General features: G+C 34.6%; 2 protein-coding genes across 2 annotated transcripts; both read left to right on the forward strand.

Annotated features, from left to right (window-relative positions):
* Positions 1-3171: 3171 nt before the first annotated feature.
* Positions 3172-3417, forward strand: LOTGIDRAFT_127856 (hypothetical protein; the record flags this gene model as incomplete). Its single annotated transcript, XM_009063606.1, has 1 exon — positions 3172-3417. A coding segment is annotated over one exon (246 nt), but the record flags the coding sequence as incomplete, so codon positions are not given.
* A 5424-nt stretch (positions 3418-8841) lies between these two features.
* On the forward strand, positions 8842-25632 carry LOTGIDRAFT_84995 (hypothetical protein; the record flags this gene model as incomplete). The annotated part of the gene is made up of 2 exons (XM_009063593.1): positions 8842-9002; positions 25548-25632. Coding segments are annotated over 2 exons (246 nt in total), but the record flags the coding sequence as incomplete, so codon positions are not given.
* Positions 25633-27546: the final 1914 nt, after the last annotated feature.

The raw sequence follows: 27546 nt of genomic DNA on the forward strand, positions 1-27546 counted from the left end.
TTTATTTATTTGCTAGTATATGACGTATTAGACTATGGTTGTATTGATGATAATTGGTGTAATGGTAATTCTATATGTTCTAAAGATTACCAGTGTGTCTGTCCGCCAAACACTTATCATGACTACAACGAATGTAAAATAGGTAAAAATAAATTCCCATTCTGTTCCAAAGTTATTAATCTCAAAGAGACTAGCAAGACATAGGCACAGGCATTATGCAAACAGAGCCTGGGATACTTATTGAAAGTTGTAAAATGTGTTATAACAACCACCCTCATTACAAACTAAATCTGAAATCGGGTTTTTAATACGTTCACATTATATGATGGACGCGTGATGTCTTAATTCTGTTCGTCTGTTGCTTGTGAACGCGATGTAGTTTAGAGTTCTGATCTGACCTGAAACTTGGTATGCATACATACATACTTGCCATTATTTGACAGGATTTTGAGATATTTTCCTTGTATATTGTATTGTGAACGCGATATAGGATACGTTTTTGATCTCATTTGGACAAAACTGTGAATGAATGTGCATATTTACGAAATTTCAATATTAAAGATTTTCAATGAATGAATATTTTTGTAATTGCCCTCGACCTTTGTGAAATGATACAACATTTGCATTGTAATATTACATTTTCACATAGTTTTATCCGATTTGGACGGAATTCCTAATGCATTATGAATGTTCTAAGGTCTGGGACGAAACTCTCCAACATAAAAAAAAATAAGATTATGGATTCGATAGAGTCAAATGATGGGATGGTGATTGTTCTTTTATTTTAGAATGGAAAACAATTAATGGTCATCAGATAGCCAAGTTTGACGAGAAAGTGGAATGGTCTTTAGCATCTGCAACATGTAACAAACATAGTTCCACTTTAATAGCGCCAGTATCTTCTGACATACAGGATGCAGTCTTACAAAGGGGGCTAAGCAGTGGAAGAGGTCGGTTATATTTCTTTCAATTTCCATACCATAAAACTTGAGACTTTGATTCGTCGCCAAAAGTGCACACAAAAGCACTGCGAAGCTACTCAGAAAGTCGGCAAATATTTGACGGTATCTGGGCGGACCGTTTTCGAATAATTCATCTAATAACCCTTTGCCGTTATATCGTATATATAGTATCTCTTACCTTGTCACGTAGACAAAAGTGAGTGATCTATTAGAAAATATGTTTTATATTCCTGTCTTACTTCAGCCCCCATTTTCTTTACTTTTGTGATAACCTTATAATAAAATTGTAGCTGTTGATATGTGGACTAGTATGAAAGACGAATCTGGTACGTATATTGTTGATGGGGAGCCGGCTTACCAGACAATATACACAGAGAACTTACCATTACATCCTGGTGATTCTAATACCGGTGGCAATTGTATAGTAATGCGTCTCACGCGACTTGGAGTACAGGTCTTTCATAGGAAATGTTCATCACATTATAAATTCATGTGCAAATTTGTAACACGTAAGTATGTCTGATACATAAAGATATTGTTCAGTGCATTATTCATTCCGTAAGAAGTGTGTTGTGACTGTTTGATGCTCGAGGATTAGTAACCTTCTTGCCGATCCAATCGGACAAAATGAAATCCTTTCTACCCAGTATAATTCAGTATTTTAAAAGCTAGATGAAGTCCAAGATCAATTTCATGAAAAAATCTTTCATTTTTGATGGTCAATCGCAATTTGATCTTAGAAATAAGAATTTTTTAGCTAATCTAATAGTAAAAACTTACTATGAAATTTAAGCCATCTTTGTCATATGTTTCCGTGTTTGAAAGTATTTTTGAAGGAACCATTCGATTGCCATTCACTTCAGTAAGTCCGCAAATCGTCAATTATAACCTTTAATCAATTGTTATCGTTAGTCTAATTAAAAATATATGCATTTCCAGCTAGATTCGTTTGCATTTTCTAATTATACACTAATAACATTTGATTTGTTTTTAAATTACTTGATCTGTATCGTCTGTATAATTCTTATATTGGGTTCCTGGGTATGTAGTTCCTCGGTATATTGATTCACTATCAGATTCCCTATTTAACATAGATCAATGTTTCATCATCGACCACTATGAAACATTAATGAGATATATATTAATTTTAAAAAAATGGAATTCAAATGTTCTATTTCAACTCACTGTGAGAAGTATAAATATGGAACAAAAACTGCTCGTGATATTTCTGATCGATTAAGTTATGAAACATCTATTTATAGCATCAAGATTCCAATTTGTTGGTGTGTACAAAAACAACTTTCCAAATACAACCATCATTTCTGATAGCTTTTTAGCCTGTGGTGCATATTGTTACAGCGACCGTTTCTGCACATACTTAGGGTTTTCAACGCAAACCGGTGAATGTAATCTCTATCACGGCGATAGTGATGATGCATCCGCACCAGCAATTATTGAAGATACGTTTTTATTCAAAGGTAACTTACCAACTTCTGGTAATTTTGGCTGGGATATTTGTTGCTGAAAGATACTGTCTTTCCTCGTTTGATTGATTAGCATAAGTTATAACAATTCTAATTAGCTAATTTAACTAATTTAAAAAAGATTTTTTTCGGATCAAAGATGACAAATGTAGTACCCTGCATATCTCTATTTAATCAGATTGTTACACATCAGAAACCTTGCATGTTGCCATTGCAAACATCTTCCTAAAGTCAAGTTAAAAGTAAAGGGATAGATTAGTGTTGGCTATACTAATTTGCACGAGTTGTTCTACTTTCGTGTGAAGGATGAATAATTTAATTCCCTTTCAATAACCATGTATATCAACTTTCAGCTAGTTGTGTAGACATTGCAGACCCAGACAATGGAATGATTGTCAATGGAACAGGAAGCGGTAACAGTAATGGTTCTGTTATAACATATACCTGTAATAATCTGTATAAAATACCACCTCATTTAAGTTCAACAATCACCTGTTCCGATCATTTCTGGTCACATCCATTAATGTGCATCCCAGGTATGTCTGTAGATATGTTAATTATTTTACTATTCTGGTCGCCAGCTATAAGTATGCACCAGTATATCGTTTGCCAAGTGATGAATGGACAGCAAATCATTTGAATTATTATAGTTATTCCTTTTCATAGTTCCTTGACCTATCTTACGACGACGTAGTAAATGTATTTTATTTGTAGACACGCCACCATGTCCAGATGGATGGGGTCAGTATTCATCAAGCTGTTATTGCTATAACAGTGATCTTCTTACTTGGAAGGACGCCAAGGCAAACTGTGAGAACTCCTATGGTTTTCTGGTAGAAATTGAAGATGAAGATGAAAACGAATATTTATCTAAACTGCTCGACTTTGACTATACTAATATGGCATGGACTGGGGGAATGGATAAGGGCCTGGTAAGAATTATAATCAGGAGTAATCATTTATCATTGTAGTAATTTTAAACTTTCGAGTTTGATATAACTTCTTTTTCGTCTCACTGCCGCGTATATGCGGCTCAACTTCAATTCTTTTCTCTGGTTCTACTCTTTTCTCTGGTTTTAAGAAATTCTGTAATTCTGATCTTAATGACATGATTCATGACGCTACCAAAGTAGTGATTGCTTGAAAGTTAATTGATGACATCAGTTATCCGTATCCAAGCCGAAACTTCTAGTAGGATCCTTTTAAACCTAAGAGTAATGGTAAGTAATGGTCAGTCCTACTTGTTGTACAAAATGTTGAATAAAAATGTTGAATGGATATTTTTTGTTGTTATAGGAAGGCTGGTATAGATGGAATAGATTTTATTATACTGAGATAAACTATACAAATTGGTTCTCAGGACAATTTTACAATAAGACTCTATCAGCTGAACCTAGTGGTGATGGTATCAATCAAACTGCTATAGATTGTATAGCACTCAGGAGGAAGTTCAAGGAATACGATGTTGGTGAACATTATTTTAGCGATGAAGACTGTGGGAATCTTCTACCATCAGTATGTGAAATAAAAGGTTTGAAGGTTTTAATATACATAGAAATGTCATAGAAATGTCCGCTTGAGATTGAACTCATCGGAAATTTCATTGCTAAAGTTTTCGTTAGATTTCCTAGTATAATATAACATGTACTATATAATGTAGCGCATTATCCACAGCATTGCTGACATATTTTATTTTTCCTGATATTTTTTTACTTTATGAAATATATTTGTCTCTACAGTTTTTAGTGTTGGATCAACTGGATGTACACCATATGGACAAGTCTCTTGTAATGGACTGGCCGAATGTATAGATGATTTATGTCAATGTACACCACCAGATCTTTATGCTAAAGTTGGTAGTAATGAAAAATTGAGTACATACTGTAAAAAGAGTAAGTGCTTTTTCCGATAGTTTAAATCGTATATCAAACATTGATATTGAGTATATCAGTATTGTGTCAAGTTGATAAATAATTGATATGTTCTTTTAATCACTACTTTTTAGTTCTACCGATTGGTTCTTATGGGTGTTTAGACAGAGATGATCTATGTTTAAATATATCTGTATGTTCTAATAGCAGATGCACCTGTCCTAATGGTTACTTTCAAAATGGTCAGGATAATAGCCGAGCTACAACTTGTGATGTTGGTAAGTAAAGGTACATCTGATTGGATGCGGTAACTTATACAAAGCGATAGACAACGATTTGACAAACTTTATTACAAAATGATGTTTTTGCGTAGCCCCCAGCATCTGACAATTGTTATTTGATTTGTAACAAAACAAAAGTATGTTTTTAAGGTTTATCTTTTATTAATCATTGTAGATTTGTTAATTGAAATAAGCATACTTTTTGCATGCCATTTTAGAGGAAGTGACGTGTCACGACCAATGGAGAGGTTTGGGTAATAAATGCTACAAGTTGTTTGATAATCAGATAGTTCCGGATTTAACACCTGACCAATGGTGTGTTATTCAGAAAGGTGTATTGGCCAGTGTTACCTCACAGGAACTTAATGATTTCTTCCAAGACATGAGGTAGTTAATGAAAAATAATGATTATGTATAAAATACATACATACATAAAACATTACCCTGTGTCAGTTAAAACCTGACGAATCAATTGAGTAAAGAGTGATACTTTACCCACATTCTTAATTAAAATACAAAAGAGAAACGCGTAACCAAATATTTAGTAAATTGCATGTCCAGAATAACTGAAGATATCAGTAATTTTTTTCAGTGACCGTACTGAGGTATGGTTGGGTCTTCACGGTTATTATGAGACATTAGTGTGGTCAGACGGTCAGTCCTTAGAGGCCACTAATTATAGCAATTGGAAGGCATCAGAAGATTTCTCGGCCATAGATGATGCATTGTTAGCAATGACTATTAATGGTGAATGGAGATTAGGAAAGTACAGTACTACAGGAATAACACAATACTATATCTGTGAACAATGGAAAGGTAAATTTACAACTTTGTATTCATTTTCAATGTCATTTACTTGATTTCATGAACATTTAAGGTGCAATGCTGAAAAGGTAATATTTGGTTTACGATATCAGCATACGCTGGAAGCGAACGTTAACCAAAGGTGATATTTGGCTGAAATGGAGATATAAAAACAGCTGGAGAAACCGACTGTTGTTGACTGGTTCTTTGTCCCTTGCATTTTGCACCAAACTTTCTTCGTTTAGCAGACCCGTACCCAGCCAAGTACTCTTATAAGAGAATTCTTTCTCGCCTTGAAAATTTTGAGAATTAAACGCCCGGAAACACGATTCCCTGACATTTCCTCGGTTTCCTGTCATTCCCTTACGAATTTGAGGCTCAGGTTTATTTGTCTCATAACAAAGTCTACCCTTGACCTAGAATTTACAATAGATTGTTCCAGTTTCATTTTAATCAAATTCAAAACTTTACAGGATGCGGAATACCACCATCAATCGCAAATGAAACTCGAGAGAACACAAATCAAAAGGTTTGGGATATTGGCACTGAATTCAGATATAAATGTGCAGAAAACTATGGTATTATGGGTGCAAGTACTGGAGTTATACGTTGTTTGAAAACTGAAAATGGTGGGGAATGGGAAGCACCGCCTTCATGTGCAGGTACAGAAATAAAATCAGCTTTAAATCGTAGAACGACGATGTTGAAAGCATAAAACTACCCATAATCGCACTTAAACTGTCTTTTACCCTAAATTTTCTCTCCCATGTCAATAAATTTTAAACACACTAGTTATACCCCTGTCAGTGTCTCGCTTTACATTAATGTTTATGTTTATGATTTTTTTTTTTAATCTGTGTTATTTCCGTTGATGTTGCTGATAGTTACTATTATTAAAAGTTGGTAAATAATCTAAATGTAGAGTCTTTGGCATTTATATCTGTTTTTCAGATTTAATTACAACCACATTCATAAGTGGTGCCTCTGACTTTGGTTTAGATATACATCCACAAATTGCAACTACTAATGTTAATAATTGTGCTTGGAACTGTCTATACACAGATTGCGTTGTCTTCAAATTCCAAACAGGATCTGGAATGTGTTTGCTATATTCAGATATATCGACTACTCAACTCCATGGCTACACCTCTATTTATCCTGTATCCACTACAGATTTTGTTTACACGAGAAACAGTAAGACTTTTTCAATTAATTAGAATTATTCAGAATCAGAATGTCATCTGGTTTTTGTGATATAATTTCAAACTTCCATTCGTTGAGTTGTACATGTATTTCGTAAAACGTATTTTGTCTGTAGCAAAAATTTAATTATTGTATCTTTCAGAATGTTGGCCAATACCATATGTACAGTATGCCTCACATCGTTATATCATGCAGGGGAATGAAGATTCGGTAGAATACACTTGTAGTTTAGATAGAGTCATACTACCACCACACAAATCTTTAATTCACTGTTTAGATAATGGACATTGGGAAGAACCTCCTGTTTGCACAAGTAGGTTTAATTCTTTAATCATTATCGAATTGCAGTTTGAGAGTCAAAATCAAATCAAACTGTATATTTTCATGAGAACTTTTCCAAATCTAGTTATATTAGGCAACGCTCGGTGGTTGGTCTAGAAATAGCTATTCATTGTATCTTATTTTACAAAATGTTTTTATTATTATTATTATTTAGATTTAAATAGATACGATTATTTATTTCAAGTGAGGGAATTCTCTCCAATTTTATTTGACCACTGAGACTGATAATTGGTATCAAAGCCCTTTTGTTTCTACTTCTCCCACTTTCCATTCTACTTCTCATTCACGTTCCTATCCACTCACTTTTTTGTCTTTTTCTAGCGTCTTCCCATCAACTGCTAACTCTTCATCATTACTTACTGTCCACCTCCCTTCTTCTCTTCCTATTCCTGCCCTTTTCCTGCCTTTTTCTCATCTCTCCCTCTCTTCTTCAGTCTGGCCTTCTTCTTCGTATCTCTGAACCTCTTTCGGACTGCCTCTTCCGGTCGAAAATTTGTAATAATGTTTCATGAAATTGATTCACTTCTTTTATGATAATTTAGGGAGATTTGAAGGAAATTCGAACATAAAGTCTCAAGATAGCAGAAAGAGGATTGTTGATGTGAATGCTATTTCCACTTGTCATCAATTATGTCTGAAAGAAACCACCTTTCGGTGTGTGGCAATATTATACATAAAAGGACATTGTTTTCTCTATGATGAGCGGAGTAATGATTTGCCAATAAACAGACTGACAGTAGAGATAAAGTATGGAGAGTATATGGAGTTACATGGTAAGATTTCTACTGCTAGTTTCTGATATAACTGATTTATACTGTATGTGTATTAAGTTATAAGATACTAGAAAGGAATAATAATATATGTATTTTTAAAAATTATATCTTGAATTTTATAGAGAGTGAATTAGATCGGTTCACCACTATTTACAATAGAGGATTAAATGGTGGTAGCTATTCTACAATGAATGGTGTCTCGGTAGAACAGTGTGCTCAAGATTGTCTCAATGATCGTACAGCAGACTGCGGCGCTTTTTCATTTAAAAATCCAGATACATGTTATTTGTATGATTCTACTCATTCTCAAACGACACCAGAATATAATATTTCTACCAACCTGTATCTACGAAATCCAGGTGAATATTACTATTCCATTAAGCTCTTCAGCTTAGAGGATCTTGTCGTGAAAATACTATGATTTATTAGCAACATTTGTATTAATTGGAATGTAGCAATATGCCGACAAATAACTGTCAAGTCATGTCTGCTATTGCAGTATTTTTAATTGGTCATCAAACAAGCGTAAAAATGGTAGTTTTCGAGAATGGTATCATATTACAATGTTCAAAATAGCCTATGTAATATATAAATCCGGAACATTTGCGCCAACGCATACAAAAGTTCATGTAACTAAACACGAAAGAAATTCAATTTGAGGCGTTTTGAGGTCTAATCAAATCACCAACTCATATTACTTTAATTGGGCACAAGCCCTTGATTTGATATGATATTTTTTTCAGAATGTCCTACACCAATCACCGATGAAGGCTGCAACTACACCTTTGTTTATAGAAGATATGAAAACAAAATCAGCCATGGAGATGTAATCGAATACACCTGCCTTGAACTTGAGCAGGACATTATTGGCTCACCAAACGCTACTTGTCAGCCTTCTGGACGATGGACGAGGCGCCCAATTTGTCGAAGTAAGCAATTCATATTTGAATGTATGTAGAGCACGTATGCATATACGATTGTACAATTCTAAAATAAAATAGATATAAAAGATGTTTAATGATCAATTTTAGAAAAGATCAACTTATGGATTGTGGATTGTTAAAAGCTTTCTACTGTGACTCATGCAACTTGGTTTCAAATACGAACGTTGAATTGTTGTAGGTGCATGTCCGGCTGGTTGGTATATGGAGAAAGGATTCTGTTATAAAGTGTTTACAACTACTAAAACCTTTTGGCAAGCTGTTGATTTATGCGTAAGTGAAAATAGCGCTTTATTAAGCCTGTTTAACCAAACCGAGATTGACTTTTTGAACAAAGTATGGTGAGTATATCTTTGAAACTTCTTGTCTGTTTGATTTAGTAGCACTTTCTGTTCAATTTAGTAGCACTTTTCTGTTTGATTTAGTAGCACTTTCTATTCGATTTAGTGACATTAGAAGTACTAATGAAAGCATCATTGGTTTTCAATTGATCAAGTTATTTTTCAGATAAAATTAATTACGTATAATACTAGCATTGTCAGTGGCATACGTTATTTAGCAAAATGTTATGTTAAGTTTTCAATTGAACTTGTTTGAATACAATTACCAACGTAAAGCAACTTAAAATCATTTTTACATAGGGACATTGAACGATTTCCACCTGAATTATGGATGGGTCTATACAGTAACCTTGGAGAATGGAAATGGATAGAACAACATGTTGGTAAACTAGAAGCTTTAGAACTAAATATAAATGCATCCACAGATTTGACTGGTGTTACAGTTGAGTTAAATACAGGAGTTTATAATAAAAGATCAGTTGGGCTAACATACGGTTATATTTGTAGAAAGGCTATACCTGGTAATTACTTCCTCTTGATATTATTATTTGTTTGTAAATCAGGTCACTGATGTCAAATATAAAGGTATATTTCTTAACAAAAGTACATTCTGCCAGATCGCATTGTTCTATCAATGTATAGTAGACTGTATCGTGGAATTCACATCAAATGAAAGTCCTGTAAGTTATACAAAGTTGACTTATTTTGTGGTAATATGAAACCTTAACCTTGAAATCATTAAAGTAATATTAAAATAGATTATCATAAAAGATGCATTCTGTAAGACAAGGTTTGTTACTTTCTTAAATATGGGATAGAGTAAAGTTGAAAGATAGTAGTGTATCATAATTTTCATTTAAGCGGTGGCGTGTCCAAGCGGTTGGAAAGAATTGAACAACAGGTGCTATAAATATGAAACACTTCAACTGACGTATGATCAAGCTCAATATCACTGTGCTGGTTATGGTTATTTAGCAAGCCCCCACTCTTCTCTGGATCTAGAAAAATTCAAATATATCAGGTTTGAAAATGATCGACATTTATTACACTCTTACAGCGATTTGAAATAGGTAGAGGCACAGGGGTGTTCTGGCTAAAATTGCGTCAGTGCTGGTCTATAATATTTTTAGGATTTTATTGTTTGTTTGCGACTTTTTTCGATTAGGTTTCAGTTAAAAGAAAGAAGGAAAAAATTGAAATATTACAGCTGATTCCATCGTATGAGGCATTTCGAGTTATGGCTGTATATCGTAATCCAGTGAAATGGGGACATAAGAAATAAGAATTCCATAGTTTGCTAACTCCCAGGGGAATTTACAAAATTACGAAAAACAATTTGAACCGAGGATTAATCACTGATATTGTGCAATTTCAGCGACTTCAGTGATGTTGATCTGTACCTTGGTATAAAAAGAAAAGCTAATAAAGATTGGGTTCATTCTGATGGTAGTAAATCAGACTTCCTGTATTATATTGGTACTGTGGATAATTCCAGTATAGATATGGGCGTAGAACAATGCCTAGTATTGAACAGCAACAATACCAAACCTGTTATTGATAACTGTACACAGCCTCGACCATTTATCTGTCAAACTCAAATAGGTATGTCTAAAGAGAGTCCAAAAACTTTTCACTTTCATGCTATGCAGAAGTTTGGTGTTTGTTATTATGCCACTTGGTGCACTTTTTTAGAAATTAAAGTACCATTATGTACCATTCTTTTGTTTTGAATTATCAATGCTATGTGACGGGGACAATCCTACTGTGCTGACATTACATGTTATATAAAATCAGGTTTACAATTTTAGATATGAAATATGAGATAACATCGTTTTATGTTATAGGTAGCTCATATTGATGGTATACATGTGAGGCAAATGGCACACGTACACATCAACTATAATTCCTGTGGATATTTCTGACCCTTTTGTCAGAATTTAATTTGTATGAATTTTTTTCTTAGGTAATGTTGGTGAACCTATAGACTACAGCGGTGTGCCCTGTACAACCCACGAGTTTTGTCAAATTGGTCATCCAGCTTATAGATGTGAAGGTTATATAGATGACGGAAAGGTTTATCCTCCGACTTGTAGACATAAAGGTAACTCGTCACTCTAAAAATCATAAAAATATTATTATGTATGCGAGTCCGTAAAAGTATTTCTTTTTATATCCTTAGTATTATTTCTTATTTCTATAGATTAGCCTATGTTTAATGAAATATTTATTGTGCGGCAATGAATAAAACTTTAGTATGAGAATTTTTCAACATTGCACTTCAGTTACTTCTGTTGCACTTTCTTAAACACTGACGAACCTAAGAAAGCATCAGTTTTGTGTCATCCAAACTGACCTATGGTTTTTTCCTGACTAATACGATCTATATTCATGAAAGACGTTTTACTTCCAGATTGTCCATCTCCTTGGCTATTCAGAAAGGGGAGATGTCATAAATTTAGTCCCAGAGAAATGTCGTATACAGCTGCAACAGCATATTGTACTAAGCTTGATGGTCGTATCATGGCAACAGATTCCCTACAGACACACTATAACTGGTTGGACCTTGCTTTTCAGTATGTATTTTGAAATTATGATAATGGAGATAAAATTATGTAGGAATCAAAAGACTATGATTTCGCATAATGAACAGCGCTTCTATTATTATGTAAGATCTTCTCAATTACGCTGTTTTATGAAACTTACTTGATGTTGTTAGTGGATGTTTCTGATGACGCTTTTGTAGTTTCGTATTTATTCATTTTATGACAAATGCTATTTTTCAGGCATTACGGACTTGATGAATCATTATTTTATGGGTATGACAACCTCACATCTTTATCTGCGGAATATCGATCTACAGACATCAGTATCAAAATCCCGCCACCTGTATGGAAATATTCTTCAATACCTACTCAGAGTTGTACCCTTCTTAATAAAAACATTTTCTGTCTGGGTGTTTGGATTTCTATCTCATGTTCTACTGTTTCACATTTTATTTGTGAAAAATCCATTCAGGATAATGAATTCGGTATGTTCTTACGATTATTCGTCACTACTTATGATAGACCTTATTTAGACACCGTCTTATATTAGTCTAGGTTTTGTAATTACGAATAAGTTATAATATATCGATTATGCTGTAAGGCAATCTTCAATGCTCCAAAAGTAAATTATATATGAGATTCGTTGATCTCGCAACATTATAAAAATAATTCAATTCCTAGTATATTTTATAAAGACGCACAAATTTCATTAGATTCTGATTAACTGATGATTAAAAGTACTTGTTTGTTACAGATTTGAATTATAGAGGGTGTTTTGTGACCATTTTGCCGGCCTGGATGCCCTGGCCAACCGTACCGGATGTTCGAGAACAAAAGATAACAGATACTTTAATGACAATAGAAGTCTGTCGAGATTATTGCTTCCAGAAAGAATTTAAATTTGCTGGATTAGAGGTAAAGTAATATTACATACAATATTGTAATATGCTTCACAATTTTGACTTGAAAATTGAACGAAATGAAATGAAGATTTACTTACCCCATTTCTGCACCGTATGACCAATTAGAAAAGTGAAACAAAAAGTTTTTGAAGACAGTAGCGAACGATTAACACAACTGTAGAGCCCACCTTATATTAATGTAATAAAATCAGAATTTAAAAATTGTCTGAATTATATTATTGGTAGTGCTTTGGAATGATTTGTACTATTTCGAATTGAACACATTAATTACAATAATGTAATTACAATATATAAAGATTATAATTCTAGGGTGGTAAAATATGTACATGTGGTAATACACTGGGTCATTATGGTCGTGATTTAGAATCTGCATGTGGTACAAATTGTTTAGGCAATAGTACTCAAATTTGTGGTGGAAGTGATAGCATGTCTGTTTATGTCACACAAGGTAAACTGGACTTAAAGAGATTATAACAATCTTTTTCAGATATGGGCATTTTTAAATGGATTGTAAAGGGTTTTGTAGTTTTTTTTATGTGTATCAAGTATGCTTAATTGAGTATCACTTCACTATCACAAAATGGCATTCGAGCCAAAAGCAATTTTTGAAATAGAATTACAGCACCCACAGTGGTCAAAAGTTAGCAGAATTTCTGTTTAACTTTTCTTTAATTTTTGATCTTCCATTTATTAACAGAATATCCATGTACACCATCTATGCCCAGAAATCCAAAAGATCCCAGATATTGTTACAGTTTTGGATCCTATTTGACTGAACAGCATAAGGCACAACATCAGTGTACTCTGCAAGGAGGAGATTTAGCTGTCATTGACGATAAAGAATTACAGCGGTTTATCTATCAGCAGTTTCTACTCGGAATACCATATAAGTAAGAATGATTTTAATAGTATATATCGATAGTAAATAACCAAATACCGGTAAGAGTATTTTGAACCAAACTGATATCAGAAGTGTGATTTGTATTTGTCTTTAAACCATGTTTACTTTCAGGACTTCATTTAAGGCAGTACATATTGGCTACTGGTCTGAATACGTAGAAGATCAAGTCTCACTGTACTCTACAACTGATAAACAAGAGATGCCATGGAGTAACTTTTTAACAGATTTTCGCCTTGTAAGTTGTTATGCATTTTTATACGCCCACATTATAATGTGGACGTCACCCATGTCCGTCGGTCCGTCTGTCCACAATTGGCTTGTGAACGCGATAGAGACTACAGTTTTCATCGGATTCGAATGAACGGTTTTTGAGTTATTGCCCTTGACTTAACCAATTTCTAATGATGATATCTTGGACGAGTTCGAATTTGGCTATCTTTCGATGAAGGTTTTTGAGTTATTGCCATTTGTTTGTCAACACAATAGAGAGTACAGTTTTCATCCGATTTAAATGAAATTTGGTATGATCATTTATAATGATGAAATCTTAGTGAAGATTGAATTTGACAATTTCTCGATAAACGGAATTTGAGTTATTGCCCTTGACTTAGTAAAAACGCATCAAAATTTGTTGGTAACAATTTAAGTCAGAATTTTAAAATAATGTGTGTTTGTTTAAATCAACAATATCTTGCACAGTTTAGAATTTTGGTATGATTTGACACAGATAGGTGACTGCCCTTGATATACTGAAAATGTACATATTGGCTATTGGCCTGAAAATGTATCAGGAAAGTGCTAGGCAACCACTTGTTAATAAAATCCGTACACTTCGAGTAACCAGTTCTGCTAACATTGGTAATCTTGTAACTTCATTCAGAATTGGCATGAGGTTCATTCTTAAATTTGTTACAATGGGTAGAACAGAGTTGATGGTCGTTTATTCTGACTTTTATGTCTATAAAACTGTACGCTTTGTTGAGAAACTTTTGTTTTACAGAATTCTAAGGACAAGGTGCATGATTGTGTCCGGTCTGGTCAAGATGGTTTTGGGGCCTGGTTACATAAATGTAAAGAAAATGCTTTCTATGTTTGTGAATATTTTGATAAACCAGTATTTGAGGGAAGCAAAGGTAATTCATTTCTTATATTCGATAAGGATGTTGGCCCAGATCTTACTAGCTGAGGTTATTTGGCGGTGGGTTCGTTTTGCCGCATCGCCCAACTTGCCGCATCGTGCCCACCTGCACAAAAACGACATGTAAAACGAAACTAAAGGTTTCTGATAAAATCCGGAATGGCCATTTTTTACATGAAACGAAATATTTTAATCTGTTATTATGTATAATTTGGACCTGTTAGGGAAATCGAAACTATAGTTTTATGGTAAATCTGGAATAAAATAAATACCAAGTGCAAACGATCAGAATCATAATACAAAATGCATAAATCCATAAAACGAAACAAGACAAGTGCAATAAATAATTTGGTAATAACTTGCAAGAGATATGTCCCTCTACTGCGTGCCAATAACGTCACCCTCGTGCTAGAAAAAATGGCAACTGAAATGTCTGAAAGTGAAAATCTTCTGAAGAGTAAATCAGAATTATCAAGCGAGGAAAAGTTTAAAATTCTCGTATTCGATGTGCTCTATAATTCGGCAGTGGCTAAACCCCCACTGGTTCCAGATAAGTCCTAGAATGTCCTGGTGGACAAGTTAGAAGCTGGGGTTGATTGGCTCCACACTACTAACTACAAAAATCGACGAACCTTCGATTGTGTAGAAAAAAGAAAAATTAGATAGTGGACCACAGCCATATACGCCCACCACGGCATGCGGATTGTAAATATTCAAGATTTTGGGGCAAGGGCAATAACTCTGCTTCTAACGGTCGAAAATAGCTCAAATTCGAACTTGATCTTCGTTTTATGAATATGTATACACATACCGAATTTCATTTGATTCCATCAAAAAATCTAGTTTTTAGAGTGTTTACGAGCAAATGTTGACTGACGGACGGACGGAGATGTGGGCGTATAAAAATCGATGCCGAACACCATATTAAAATATTTCGTTTCATGTGAAACAAATGGCCATTCCGGATTTTATCAGAAACCTTTAGTTTCGTTTTACAAGTCGTTTTTGTGCAGTTGGGCACGATGCGGCAAGTTGGGCAATGTGGCAAAACGAACCCATCGGTTATTTGGTAATCTGTAACATTGCTTGCCTTTACCATTAAGTAAGGAAAACCTAACTATTGCGTGATTCAATAAATATGGTTAATTAATTTACAGATCAAATTTTTAAATTGAATATTGGAACCAAGAAATCAGAACTGATTGAAAGTGGATTAATTAGAAACCAAGTGAATGAAGTATTTATTGTTGAAGAGAAGATTTACACCGATACTCTAGATTTTGGATGCATCAATAATAGAAACCGCTGCCCAGATGGTTTTACCTTGATGATGATGATTCAAATTAATAATTTTAGCAGTGGATACGTTGGCTTCCTGGCCACAGGCGATTGCTATTCCATCGATACATCTTCAGAAGCTGGATTGTGTATATTTCATGACGGCACTTTGGACAGTATAACAGTGGTCTATACCTACAATGATACTACCAAGGTTGCGAATGTGGACATCCCTAGAAAATCTACATATCACCAGCTTACTTTAGTTTTTGATAACCTGGACACCTTTTTGTATTTTGATGGTGTTTTTATAAACACGTTAACTAATAACTCAATGTTCATACCAATGACTAACTACAACATGCAGTATCGTGGTGTGCTAATTGGTGATTGGTTCAATGATAATCATTTTCAAGCTACTCCCCGAGCTACTGTTGCTGATATCATTTTTAAACCTAATGTAATGACATCGATGGAGCTACAGAATACATATGGTAGGTGAATAATCTATTACAAACTTGGATGCTAGATTATTAATAAGCATTTGTTTTGATTACATATACCCACACTTGTGGTGATGTCTTCATGACTACGAGTAAAATCCATTTTATATTGAAATCTGTTTTATCAATATAATAAATAATTTAATTGATGAATGACCAATTTTCGTTTTAAAATCTATTCTGAAATTTAATTTGATTATTTTACTATAGGTACCTTCGAGTTTGATGTCGCTGATAATGAAGAAGTGTGGATAAACAATGCCTTCAAACCAGTTGTTGGGTATAATATAAGAGTAAATCCTGGTGCGGTAAAACAAGGATTGGCATTTACAGATAGAAGCAGTATCACTTTCCTCAATGATTATAATAGAACCTGTCTGCATAACCTCACTTCGTGTTCTAATGCAACAATCTGGATGTTTTGGGTTCAACTTGAAGAAGGATTTTCCCACGATTACACGTTACTACAGAGCGGTGAAATTGACAATGGGATAAGTCTCTTGGTGAAGATTACCAATTCTTCGATTCTGGAAGCAAAAGTAAGAAAAGATGATGGAGAATTCATATTAAATCACCCATTAGATTTGCTGGATTGGACCCACGTTACTATTTACGCCAGTATATCAAATGTTCAGCTGTATGTGGACCATATTCCAGACATAACCTTAACAACTCCTAATGGTGATACAACTGGTTTTTCAGCATCAGATACAAAATATAGTCCACAGATACAGCTTGGTGAAGGTAAAGTAAATGTTTTGCGTCTTATTGAGAAATTTAGTTACAATTCTATGGTCAGCCGTGTATTGGTCTTTAAAGATGGGTATCCTCATTTTTTAGTGTCAAATTGTGAAAACTGTTTGATTAATTGCTGTTTCTGATGAATTATCATGTATTCTTAATCATATCATTACGTGGACATTTATGATTGGTTTAACGCTTAATTATATGCAATAATAAAGGAATGATATGATTAAGAATACAATGTAGTATTTTTCCAAGTCATTAGAACACATAAATGAAAATAAGGGACCCCATGCTTCAGTCAAAATGAAATTGAAATTTTAAGACATGGGACCACGATTCAGCGGATTGATGCGTCAGTGTGAGTGTGTATGGGTACATCGAAACTTATCGTATAACAACATACGTGTATTCCCAAATTGTAGGTAAATGTCCAATAGGTTGGCTGTTATACAATGCCTCATGTTATATGGTGAACACAACTTCAGCTGAAGTACACACACATCGTAAAGCTGCTCATGATGTAGGTGGTGAATTAGTTACTATTGATAGTTGGTTAGAGTATAATTGGTTGTCAAACTGGTTAAATACATCGTATAGAAATGATGCCGAGTAAGTTCTAAGTCTTAGCTTGATTATTTTCTCAAATGCTTCATAATTTCACTGTCGTCTTATCAGCAGAATAACAGCATATGCTTGGTGAATATAGTGTGCATATTTAGTGTCTGATCATTGCATGCATAAAAAAAAAACTGAAAGCACAATTATTAGTTCAAATTATAAATTGTTCACTGGTATATTTCAGGAATTTTCAAATGTCTGTTGATAAAACAATGTTGACTCACAATTTTAGGATGTTTTGGATTGGAGCTTATGATCGAAACAATGAAAAGCCAGCAGAATGGACTGACGGAACTGGGTTACTACATGTCTTTACACCAATTATTCCAAAAAATGCAAACTACGCAGCGTTCTTGTGTGATGAAAGTAACTGTTTTGTTAGTGGGATAGCAGTTAACGAAACAGCTGCTATATATGAACTTAATCTCAATCAAAAAGGTAGTTGTTTATTTCCCTTTGATTTCTGAAAAAAGCCCCCTAATGGTAATTCTATTTGGTGGGTTCTCTCACAGAACAACCATTGGTGGAAGTTGGAATTAGATATCCTTAAGTTTAAAGAAAGAAAGTCATCTATCAAAAGGTCCAAAGTTTAAGCTCATTTGGTTATGTCTTTATTTTGATACCAATTTAAATTGCAGTATTGCCACTGAACTTTAAGTGTCCAAAAGATATGCATCATTTCCAAGGCTCTTGTTACTACTTTTATTTGTCAACTGCTGCGTTCAATAGACAAACTGCCATGGAAAAATGCACAGAAAGGTTTGGTAAACTGGTAGACATTGATTCTCGAGAGGAATATGATTTTGTCAGCAAATTAATAAGAGGGTACGTCAACTTTTCTATAATACTATTTTACACCTTTTACATCGGTTACATGGGGAAAACGTTATTTATCATGATTTTCCTCAGTGGATACGTGCATATTCTGTATACATTCATTGTTTACTCCTTTGAAAACATTACCGATAAACACGAATCATTTCAGATTAACCGATCCAGCACCAACCCATATAGGACTTAGTAAACACGAGTTGATGAATGGTTCTCTTGAATATGTAAACAATGACTTGGTACCGGCTACATTCACAGCGTTCCAGGACACTACACTATATCACGATAAGAACTGTGTGGCATTATCTTGTCAGGATACAAGTTGTACTTATCTCAAAGAATCCTGTATCAGCGTACATGATAAAGCCCTCTGTGAGGTTACTGTCAGTAGGTTCCAATTGATTTTCTCTGGAAATCCACTTTACACTTCTTGAATGCTTGTTGAAACTTTGGTATTTGGTTTATGACTATTTTCTATGATTTTCCCCCTGAAAATGCAATCATTTTGTCCTAAACAACAAAATTCTTTAATCCTGAAGTCAGTTGAAATACACCAAAACAAGACACTACCCAAACATATACTATTTTTATGTGAAAAGAAATGGTTAAATCTCTGCACTTCGATTTAAAAAGAACTCCGACCCTGTAGTTTTGTACTTCATTCATTTATTAATCTACATATCTAGGTAATAACTGTGGCGCAGGCTATAGACTATGGAAAGATAAATGTGTGGGCGTTGTCCATGGTCCAGATGGGGATTTAGACCGTACAATATGTGGTGTATCTGGTACCAGACCTCTTCAATTTGAAAGTTTTCAAGATGTAGATGAGATTATCAACCTGTTTGCAGATGAGATAGACAGTAAGAACTGTTTTAATTTGTCGTTATTTAAGAACTGCGCTGATATACAAGTAGATCATAACCATTGTCACAGAAAGAAAAAATTAAAAATGAACGAAATTTTACATCGGCTAGGGTGCAGTGATGGAAATTGTGCCAAATCAGCAGCATTGGCTTTGTCTTTTTCGATTTTCAACAGTGAAGAAACCTTTTACGTGCACAGCCGATTCGGTTAAGTTACCGTTTCGACTATTAGGATTTGTAACCATTTTGGTTTGTTACCGTTTTAACTGATACCAGCCTGAAGCACACGAGGTTTCCTTTTAGTGTCCCAACCAAATGATATAAAGCATCGTGTTAACATTACATATATATTTTTTTTAAGTTTTTAATAACGGCATACTTCGTTATTTAACAGAAACTCAAACTTCTATGAGATGTAAATATTGACTACTTTTAATAAATATGTTCATATCTTTAAAATTCTGTAGAAAATGCTAAATGTTTAACTGACGCTCATAAAGCAGGAAACACATATGTTTGGAAGTCAACAAATACAATCACGTTCTTCGATCAAATGTCTGTAACTGGAATTGGAAGTGAAATTTGTTTACATTATAATGGTTTAAGGAAAGTTTCAAGTATTGATCACAATTGTGTTGTGTGTGAATACGGTAGGTGTTTTATGGTTCTCTTCAATACCAATTGACTTTTTGTATCGGGGGTGGTGGTCATTTCGTTGCATAGGACTATGCTTGTTTAGAGAAGATATAAGTAAAAATAAAGCTGTATGAAATTAATACTTTATATATAAAAATAAACTGAGATAAACATTTCTCATTGTTTTACTGAATTACGAAGGAATTCTCTGTGAGTTTCAAATGAAAGTTTCATATTTTTTTTTAATAATCGTAGCATGATTGTACTTTAATTCTATTTTTAGACCATGATGTAAAAGTTAATGTTGATGATGTTAGATTTAGTGCTGAAAACCTTATGGATTCAGACATCTTCAATCTTGGATATGATTTTGGTAAGTCAGTCTTAATGAAGATTAAAAAGAAAATGGAATCAAAAGCTTCAAAATTTAAATATTATTTTCAAGGTCTCTCACTATAAAAGTTTATAAATTTGTATATTGATTTTTATCGATCTTGTCAATTTTTATGTTTATATGTTAACCAGAGCATTTTTACTTTTCAGATACTATTGCAAAATGTCATCTTCCAATGGATACGATCGCACGTTTTTCTTTAATTGGTGAATGTACACTACGCTCCAATCATAGACAAATATCAACGTTGGTAGTTTCAGTTGCATTCGGTCTCAAGCCAATTAAAGTAGTAAATTACAGACGCAGACGAGATGTCGTTTCTTTTGGTAGAGGAATTAATCAACCTACAAACACACTTCAGTTCAGTTGTGTTCATAATACATTGAAATGTTATCACGGTTTGACGATATCCTTTTGGTTAGCAGTTACAAACAATACTAATATCACTATTCTGGATACCACATTAAATGGTAGAAATGGTATTACTATTACTTACAATCAACGGTAAGCAATTTTTAAAAGTAAACATGGTCGTAAATGAGGAATTTGGGACCACCTTGGGTGAACACACACTAGTTCTGGCCTAAATAATACAATATGATGTCGGAATCCATATACTAAACATCAAAATTTTGAACAATTCCTTTTTATTATTTTTTTCATTTCTTTTGTCGAATTCGGCATGAGCCCCATTCGCCTGTACGTAGAAATAGAATTAAATCATTAAACACTTCACTACCCATGAATCAGTGTTTTGAAACAACAATCCTATGTCTTAGTTGCCAACTGAATGCATAACGTAATGATCATGGTTAGTATGATCCTTTCAATTATTTCACGTTCGAAGCATATTTTTGCAGAAAAATAATGGTAGAGGTGTATGAACCTAACCATGTTTGGAGAACATGGTACTGGTATAGCTTAGTTGATTGGAGCTATGTTACTATGACATGGTATGAACCAGTAGGATTAAAGCTTTACATCAATACTAAACTGGTAGCATCATCAGAGTATCACGAACCAATCTTACCTTATCTCCACTATGTTCCAACATCTGAGAGATTCGTCCTCTTGTATTCAGAAGCAGATTCCGTTAGCTATATGACCGATTTATATGTAGATGAAGCTGTGTGGCCTGAAACCAAAATACGAAAACACTTTGGTGAGTGCAATCTAGGGGGGCAATTTAGCAAAGCACCTTGACAGACGATTAAACGTCGAGAACGGACTTTCATGGAGTATTTTAGATTCGAGATTATTTTTGTTAAAACACATGTTACATTTTTATTGCCGTTTTAGTTTAAACGTAGTCGGGTATGTTTTATGGCAAAACGTTGAACAAATACGTCCAAGTTAATTTTCTGGTTACGCTTCCTGTGGAAGGCAAGAAGAACAAGATTGCGCTGGCGAAGCTGAGTCATAGATCGTCGTTGTGGTGAGTCAACGCGAGTAAGAGTTGAAAAGCTGCTTGCACACACAGCGGTACTAGAACTGAATGTGGCAACGCTTGCAGCCAGTGCATATTATTTAAGGAAATCCAATTTCTGCTCGTATAGACTTTGAAGAACAAAATTGGAGTCCTGCTTTTCTGTATCACCTACAGCATGCTTCCAATCTGTGTAGCCTTCAGTGATGAATTTTTATGCACCCGCAGATGTATTGTGAAACACTTGACATGGAAATCAAAAAGGGGCGTCGCTTGACACTGAATACTCCAGCCATGAAATCGATCATACCAGCTGTTACTAAAATGGCGACCAGACTTCGCTGGAAATTTTATTCTCGGTTGCTTTGGACGTCTTCTTTTCCAATGTCACCTGGTACTCCTGTCGTTTCAGAGCATCTTGGTACTGCATCCGTTGTGTTTCCCGCTGTGGTTTTGATACCATTGTCAGTCGTAGTAGTGTCGGAACCATCAAGCAATTTGTCTTTTTTGATCAAATATGTATCCATTTTTCCTACGCTTGGTTGTTTGATTCATATGAATACAATTTAGGATAATATATGTCTATTAGTTAGTATTTATAATCAACCAATCAAATCTTTTGAATTTTGAGACGGGACAGATTACAATCCAGTATCAGACCAATAATTTTGTTACCAATGACGCTTTACTGCATACTTTTTATGATTTTGAACGAACTCAATTGTATCAAATTATCTATTCTTATGTAATTAAATTTAAAAAGCTATGATGTCTGGTTTCATCCTCAGCTAAGTATAAACATAAAGATATTTAAAAACAGTTCTTAAGTAGGTCTACAGATAGGAATACTTAGTATTTTGTTGGACCATTTCGCATAACGCAGCCCTGAAAGCCATAACCTTATTTTTCGTTACGTATAATCAAAATATAGCAGCTGACTGGTGCACTTACTCCACCATAAAATGCCTTACCAGAATGACCACTGTTTGCTATTCACTCAGACCCAGTTACCTCCCGCTCCTATTGACTCAGGAAAGAGAAAGGTTGTATTTTAAAAAAGTGACCGGTACATTTTTCTAGGGGGGGCAAGATTTGATTTAGGGGGGGCAAAGCCCCCCCCCCCCCCCCCCCCCCCCCCTTGGCTACGGGCCCGAGCTTAAGCCTGTAGGATCGCGATGATGGAAACTGAAACTGTGCCAACTAAAAATTAACAGCTACATAATTAGTATTGTAAAAAGGGAAAATACGCTCTGCTTAGGATTAAAACGATGCCACTCTTTGTTTTGTAGTTTCGTCCAAAGATGATGCACCTGTCCACATGATAACATTTGATGGTGAATGGAGTGAAGGAGATGTTGACATAAATGAACCTTTGCCAGATGCCTCAACAATACAGTGGCACAATCCTTTCTTTAAAAACGTATTGTATGTAAATAACACTAACTCATCACCAGTCTCTACGCAAAAACTTCTCCTGAGTGATTTTACACAATCAGGTAAATCATACTCCGTCACAATTGTTTTTTTTCTTTTACACAGGTACAGGTACATTTTGAGATTGGAGAACGGATTTTTATGACAAGATCACAATCAAATCCATGATCAAAAATCGAGATACTGTGGATACTTGGTTTTGTGGATGCTTCATGATTTAGTAGACCGTAAAACTCCATTCATTTCATTTCATTTCCTATGGTTTCAGATTTATGCAAAGAAGACTATACCTTGTCGTTGTGGATCAAATCAATGAATTTTGAAATTGACCAGATTATTGTCGAGTCGTGGACGAGCGGACCGGATGATATAAAATTTCTGTCATGGGGATTATATTCAAATCATGATGACTTTTCATTTGAGACTTTTATAAAGAAAGTGAAAATTGTGGTGAAGTTTAATTTAAACTATAAACAATGGTCTCATATAGTGGTTCATGTAAAACCAATACAGAACGACGTTTCACTACATGTTGATGGGCAAGAGGTACAAGGCAGCATTCAAAAGAACTATGTGTCATCTCATGTCTTAAAGAAGGTTCCGTATTCCTATCTGGAGATCGGGCGAAAGGGCGAATTCTATATAGATGATATTCAGTTTAGATATGGTATTAAAAATCCAAATGAAATGTATGGTAAGTCTTGTCTGCTTGGGTGTTAGGTTGAAAGTCTTGTACATTATATTCATTTTCAGTTAAATTCTTTATAATTCGCCATTGCGATCATGAATAATTAGTCGATTTTGTTGAAGTGTATTTATTTACATTAAATTCATATTTGATTTAGATTTATAATGGATTAGTATCTTCATGAGTTAGGGATACTTTCATGATTGGATTTTTGTTTGCAGATTTAAGATCTTGTAAAGATTACTTACAAATTCACAGAGGTTATTATGGAGTTCAGAATAAACTGATAAATGATGGAGCTGGAAATTTTAAAACATATACCTGTAACTTTGATACCTTGAAACCAGGTAATTGCTGTTTAGATAGAAAGATTTACCAAAACTAGTAGACTAGTACATATATTCAAGGCCCAAATGAAAATGGTGAACTGTGACCTTTAAAATTCTATTTAGCTTTGTGAACTTTTGAATCATATGCAATACATGCCGAGATATCTTATTTTCTTGATTGATTTCAGGATTAGATGGAATAGAATTTGACATGGAACCAGATATGTTTCCTAAACTCAATGGAATTGTCCTACAATCGACGTTACAGGTAACTTATGTTGATAGTATGGACGGTAGAGCTGTAAAATTACCGCATACAGGAATCACACTGCAGCAGCTGCCCACTGGATGTTTATCTGATTTCAAGAAGTGTAGATATGGATATTCAGTAGCCATGTGGCTATACCTGACCCAACCTTCTGCCAACCCACTTACACTGCATCAAATAACTAATGGACAATCTAAGTCAATTCAGGTGACGTGTAACTTTGATTTATCATGTGAAGCAATTGTAAGATATGGATATATCAAATGGGTTACCTCATTTAGTCTACCTGTCAAGAGATGGACGCATTTGTCTGTGACATGGAATAGGTATCAAGGAATCAAGCTATATGTTAATGCCGTTAATGTTGAGAAGTTTGGTATCACCAGCGTTAAAACTGTTGAGGACACTGAAGTTGTGGGAACCTCGACTGTGGTAGAGTTTGGAACAAGTGACATAGCAGCTAATGATTGGTGGATGGATGATATGGTACTAGTTGATCATGATTTATCAGAGGATAAAGTAAAGATGGTTTTTGGTAAGTACCGATATGATGTTTCCAAAATGCGATCCCACATATTACCATTTCTACCTATATGTGTAAAAAAAGGAATGCTTGGCAGCTATGTCCAGAATCTGAAAATTAAATGCAATTATTATTGTGTATAAACGACGTATGCCCGGCTGATAAAATTGTCTGTGAAATGTATCTTATAAATAGTTGATATATTTTTAGGTCAGTCCTCTGTATGCAAGGATGATTGGAAGTACAGTGATGAAAGTGGTCTCTGTTATAAAAGCTTCCCTCAGTTAGTACAATTTGGTGATGCAAAAGAAGTCTGTTCTGCTGAAGGTGCCTCTCTGCTTACTGAGGCAAGTCAAAAACTTCATGATTGGATTCAAGACAATATCACAAGAGCGGGTAAGTAGACTGAAATTGAAAAGGAAAGGCATAGCAATGTATCATTTATATACGCTGTATCATAATATCGAAACTCCTCTTGCGTTGCAGATAAAATCAACAGTAAGATATGGATAGGTGTGAAACAGTTTCAGTCCGATGGAAGGTACTACTGGTTGGATGGTACATTGGAGAACTATACCAGTATTGTAACATTACCGTCTAGTGGATTACCACATTGTGGTAGTTTTATTCCACCTAACTCGATTTTGACGGCTTCTCCATGTTCGGATCTAGCATCAGTGATTTGTCAATTAAAACCGTTCAGTAAGTTTTGTTGAGTAGTTTTACGCCACATATACTCCAAAATAGTGATCTGTAATCAAATTAAGTAAGCCATCCAAGTTTGATTTTGTATGCAATAACAAACAATCGTAAGCGTAACAAAGACAAAAATCATTTTAAAATGGTTCTTTCTATTACTGGTTACTCTACTATTTTCATTCAATTAATAATGATTCAAATTGTGCATCGTGTAAATTAATGAAATGAAATAACAGTTTAATTATGAATTTGAAATGATTTCATGTAAGATTTGATAAGTTATTTCAATTCACAAATATTTAGGTAGTTGATGGTTTGATCTATTTCAGATACACCATTGAAAGAGTTGTCAGCTGTAGCTAGTACACAATACCATAATTACACTACGATACAATCAACGATAGTATCTCCAGTGCCTGGCCTTATTGAAAAAGCTCTAAAATTTCCTAACAATCTAACTAACTACTTCATAGCTTATGAATGTTTCAATGATTTAGAACTATGTCATAACGGGTTTTCATTTATGGCCTGGTTGAGTCTCAAACCGGAAGGGTCTGCTGAAGAGACGATCATTTCGACTCAGGTGAACGACAGCGCACCAGGATTTACCTTAAGTGGTAGTACGGTTGATGGTGAATATGTGCTTCGTCTAACTGTCAAATTGTGTAATCGAGGGCATAATATAGACTTCTTTATCACAACTTTTGAATGGACGCATCTATATGTATCAATATATAAAGAAGAATTTAAGATATATCTCAATGGGCGTTTTTACCGTCATTCCAATATAACTATAACCAACCCCAGTGATTACTGTTTGGGTTTTGGAGAAGTAGCACCGATATCTCTGGGTAAAAGACCCGATGGTTCAAATCCAATGAATGGGATGATTGATGAAATCCACCTGTTTGAGCATAAGATGTTGAAGGAAGATATACTTTTAACTACAGGTCAGATACAAGATTTTTTAATTGACATTATGTACTAGTCGTACAGTTCCTTCCCTATATTTCACAATTACTTACGAAAACTATTATGGTTTAAACATATTATGTTCTTGGTTTTAAAATGGTAACAGTTATTTTTTTTATATTTTTCAGTAAACACTAATCTTCCCGTACGATTTGATCAGCGTTTTGAGAATCTTCAGTCATTCAGTCAAGCTGTTGATGCTGTAATAACTAAGGGTCATTTTGGCCATGCTGTGTACTTCAGTGGCTCTGCTGTATCTCATGTGGAACAAGAGGGGCAATTGGTTCTAGATTGTTTAGGATCGTTAGAGGTTTGCAGTAATGGTTTCACTACTGCTCTGTGGATTAAACTCGATGCAGACAAATCTGGCATAACCTTCGATGTGATGTCTATTATTAATGAGGAACAGGGTATCAGAATCTATCATGAAGCCGGACAAGGCTATAAAGTTGATATAAGAAATACAACTTTTGAATATCTGTTACCGTTTGACCTAGTACCACACATGTGGTCTTATGTTTTAGTAACGTGGCGAGACAATCATCCATATCTGTATGTAAATGGAATGTCGAAAGACACCATGACTATACAGCAACTTTCAAGTATAGACCATTCTACTATTGTCATTAGATTTGGACATAAACATGGTGGACTGCCCGGTGAAGAAGGATTTAAAGGTGCAGTTGATGATTTTACTTTCATGAGGTACTCTGTGACAGATGAAAGAGCATGGGACATGTACTGTAAGTATTACTATGCTACAACTCTTGAAGTACTTACACTGTATTGTTGATTTTTATACGCCCACGAGAAATGGGGGGGCGGGG

Source organism: Lottia gigantea (assembly GCF_000327385.1).
Source record: "Lottia gigantea unplaced genomic scaffold LOTGIsca_59, whole genome shotgun sequence".
Lineage (NCBI taxonomy): Eukaryota > Metazoa > Mollusca > Gastropoda > Lottiidae > Lottia > Lottia gigantea.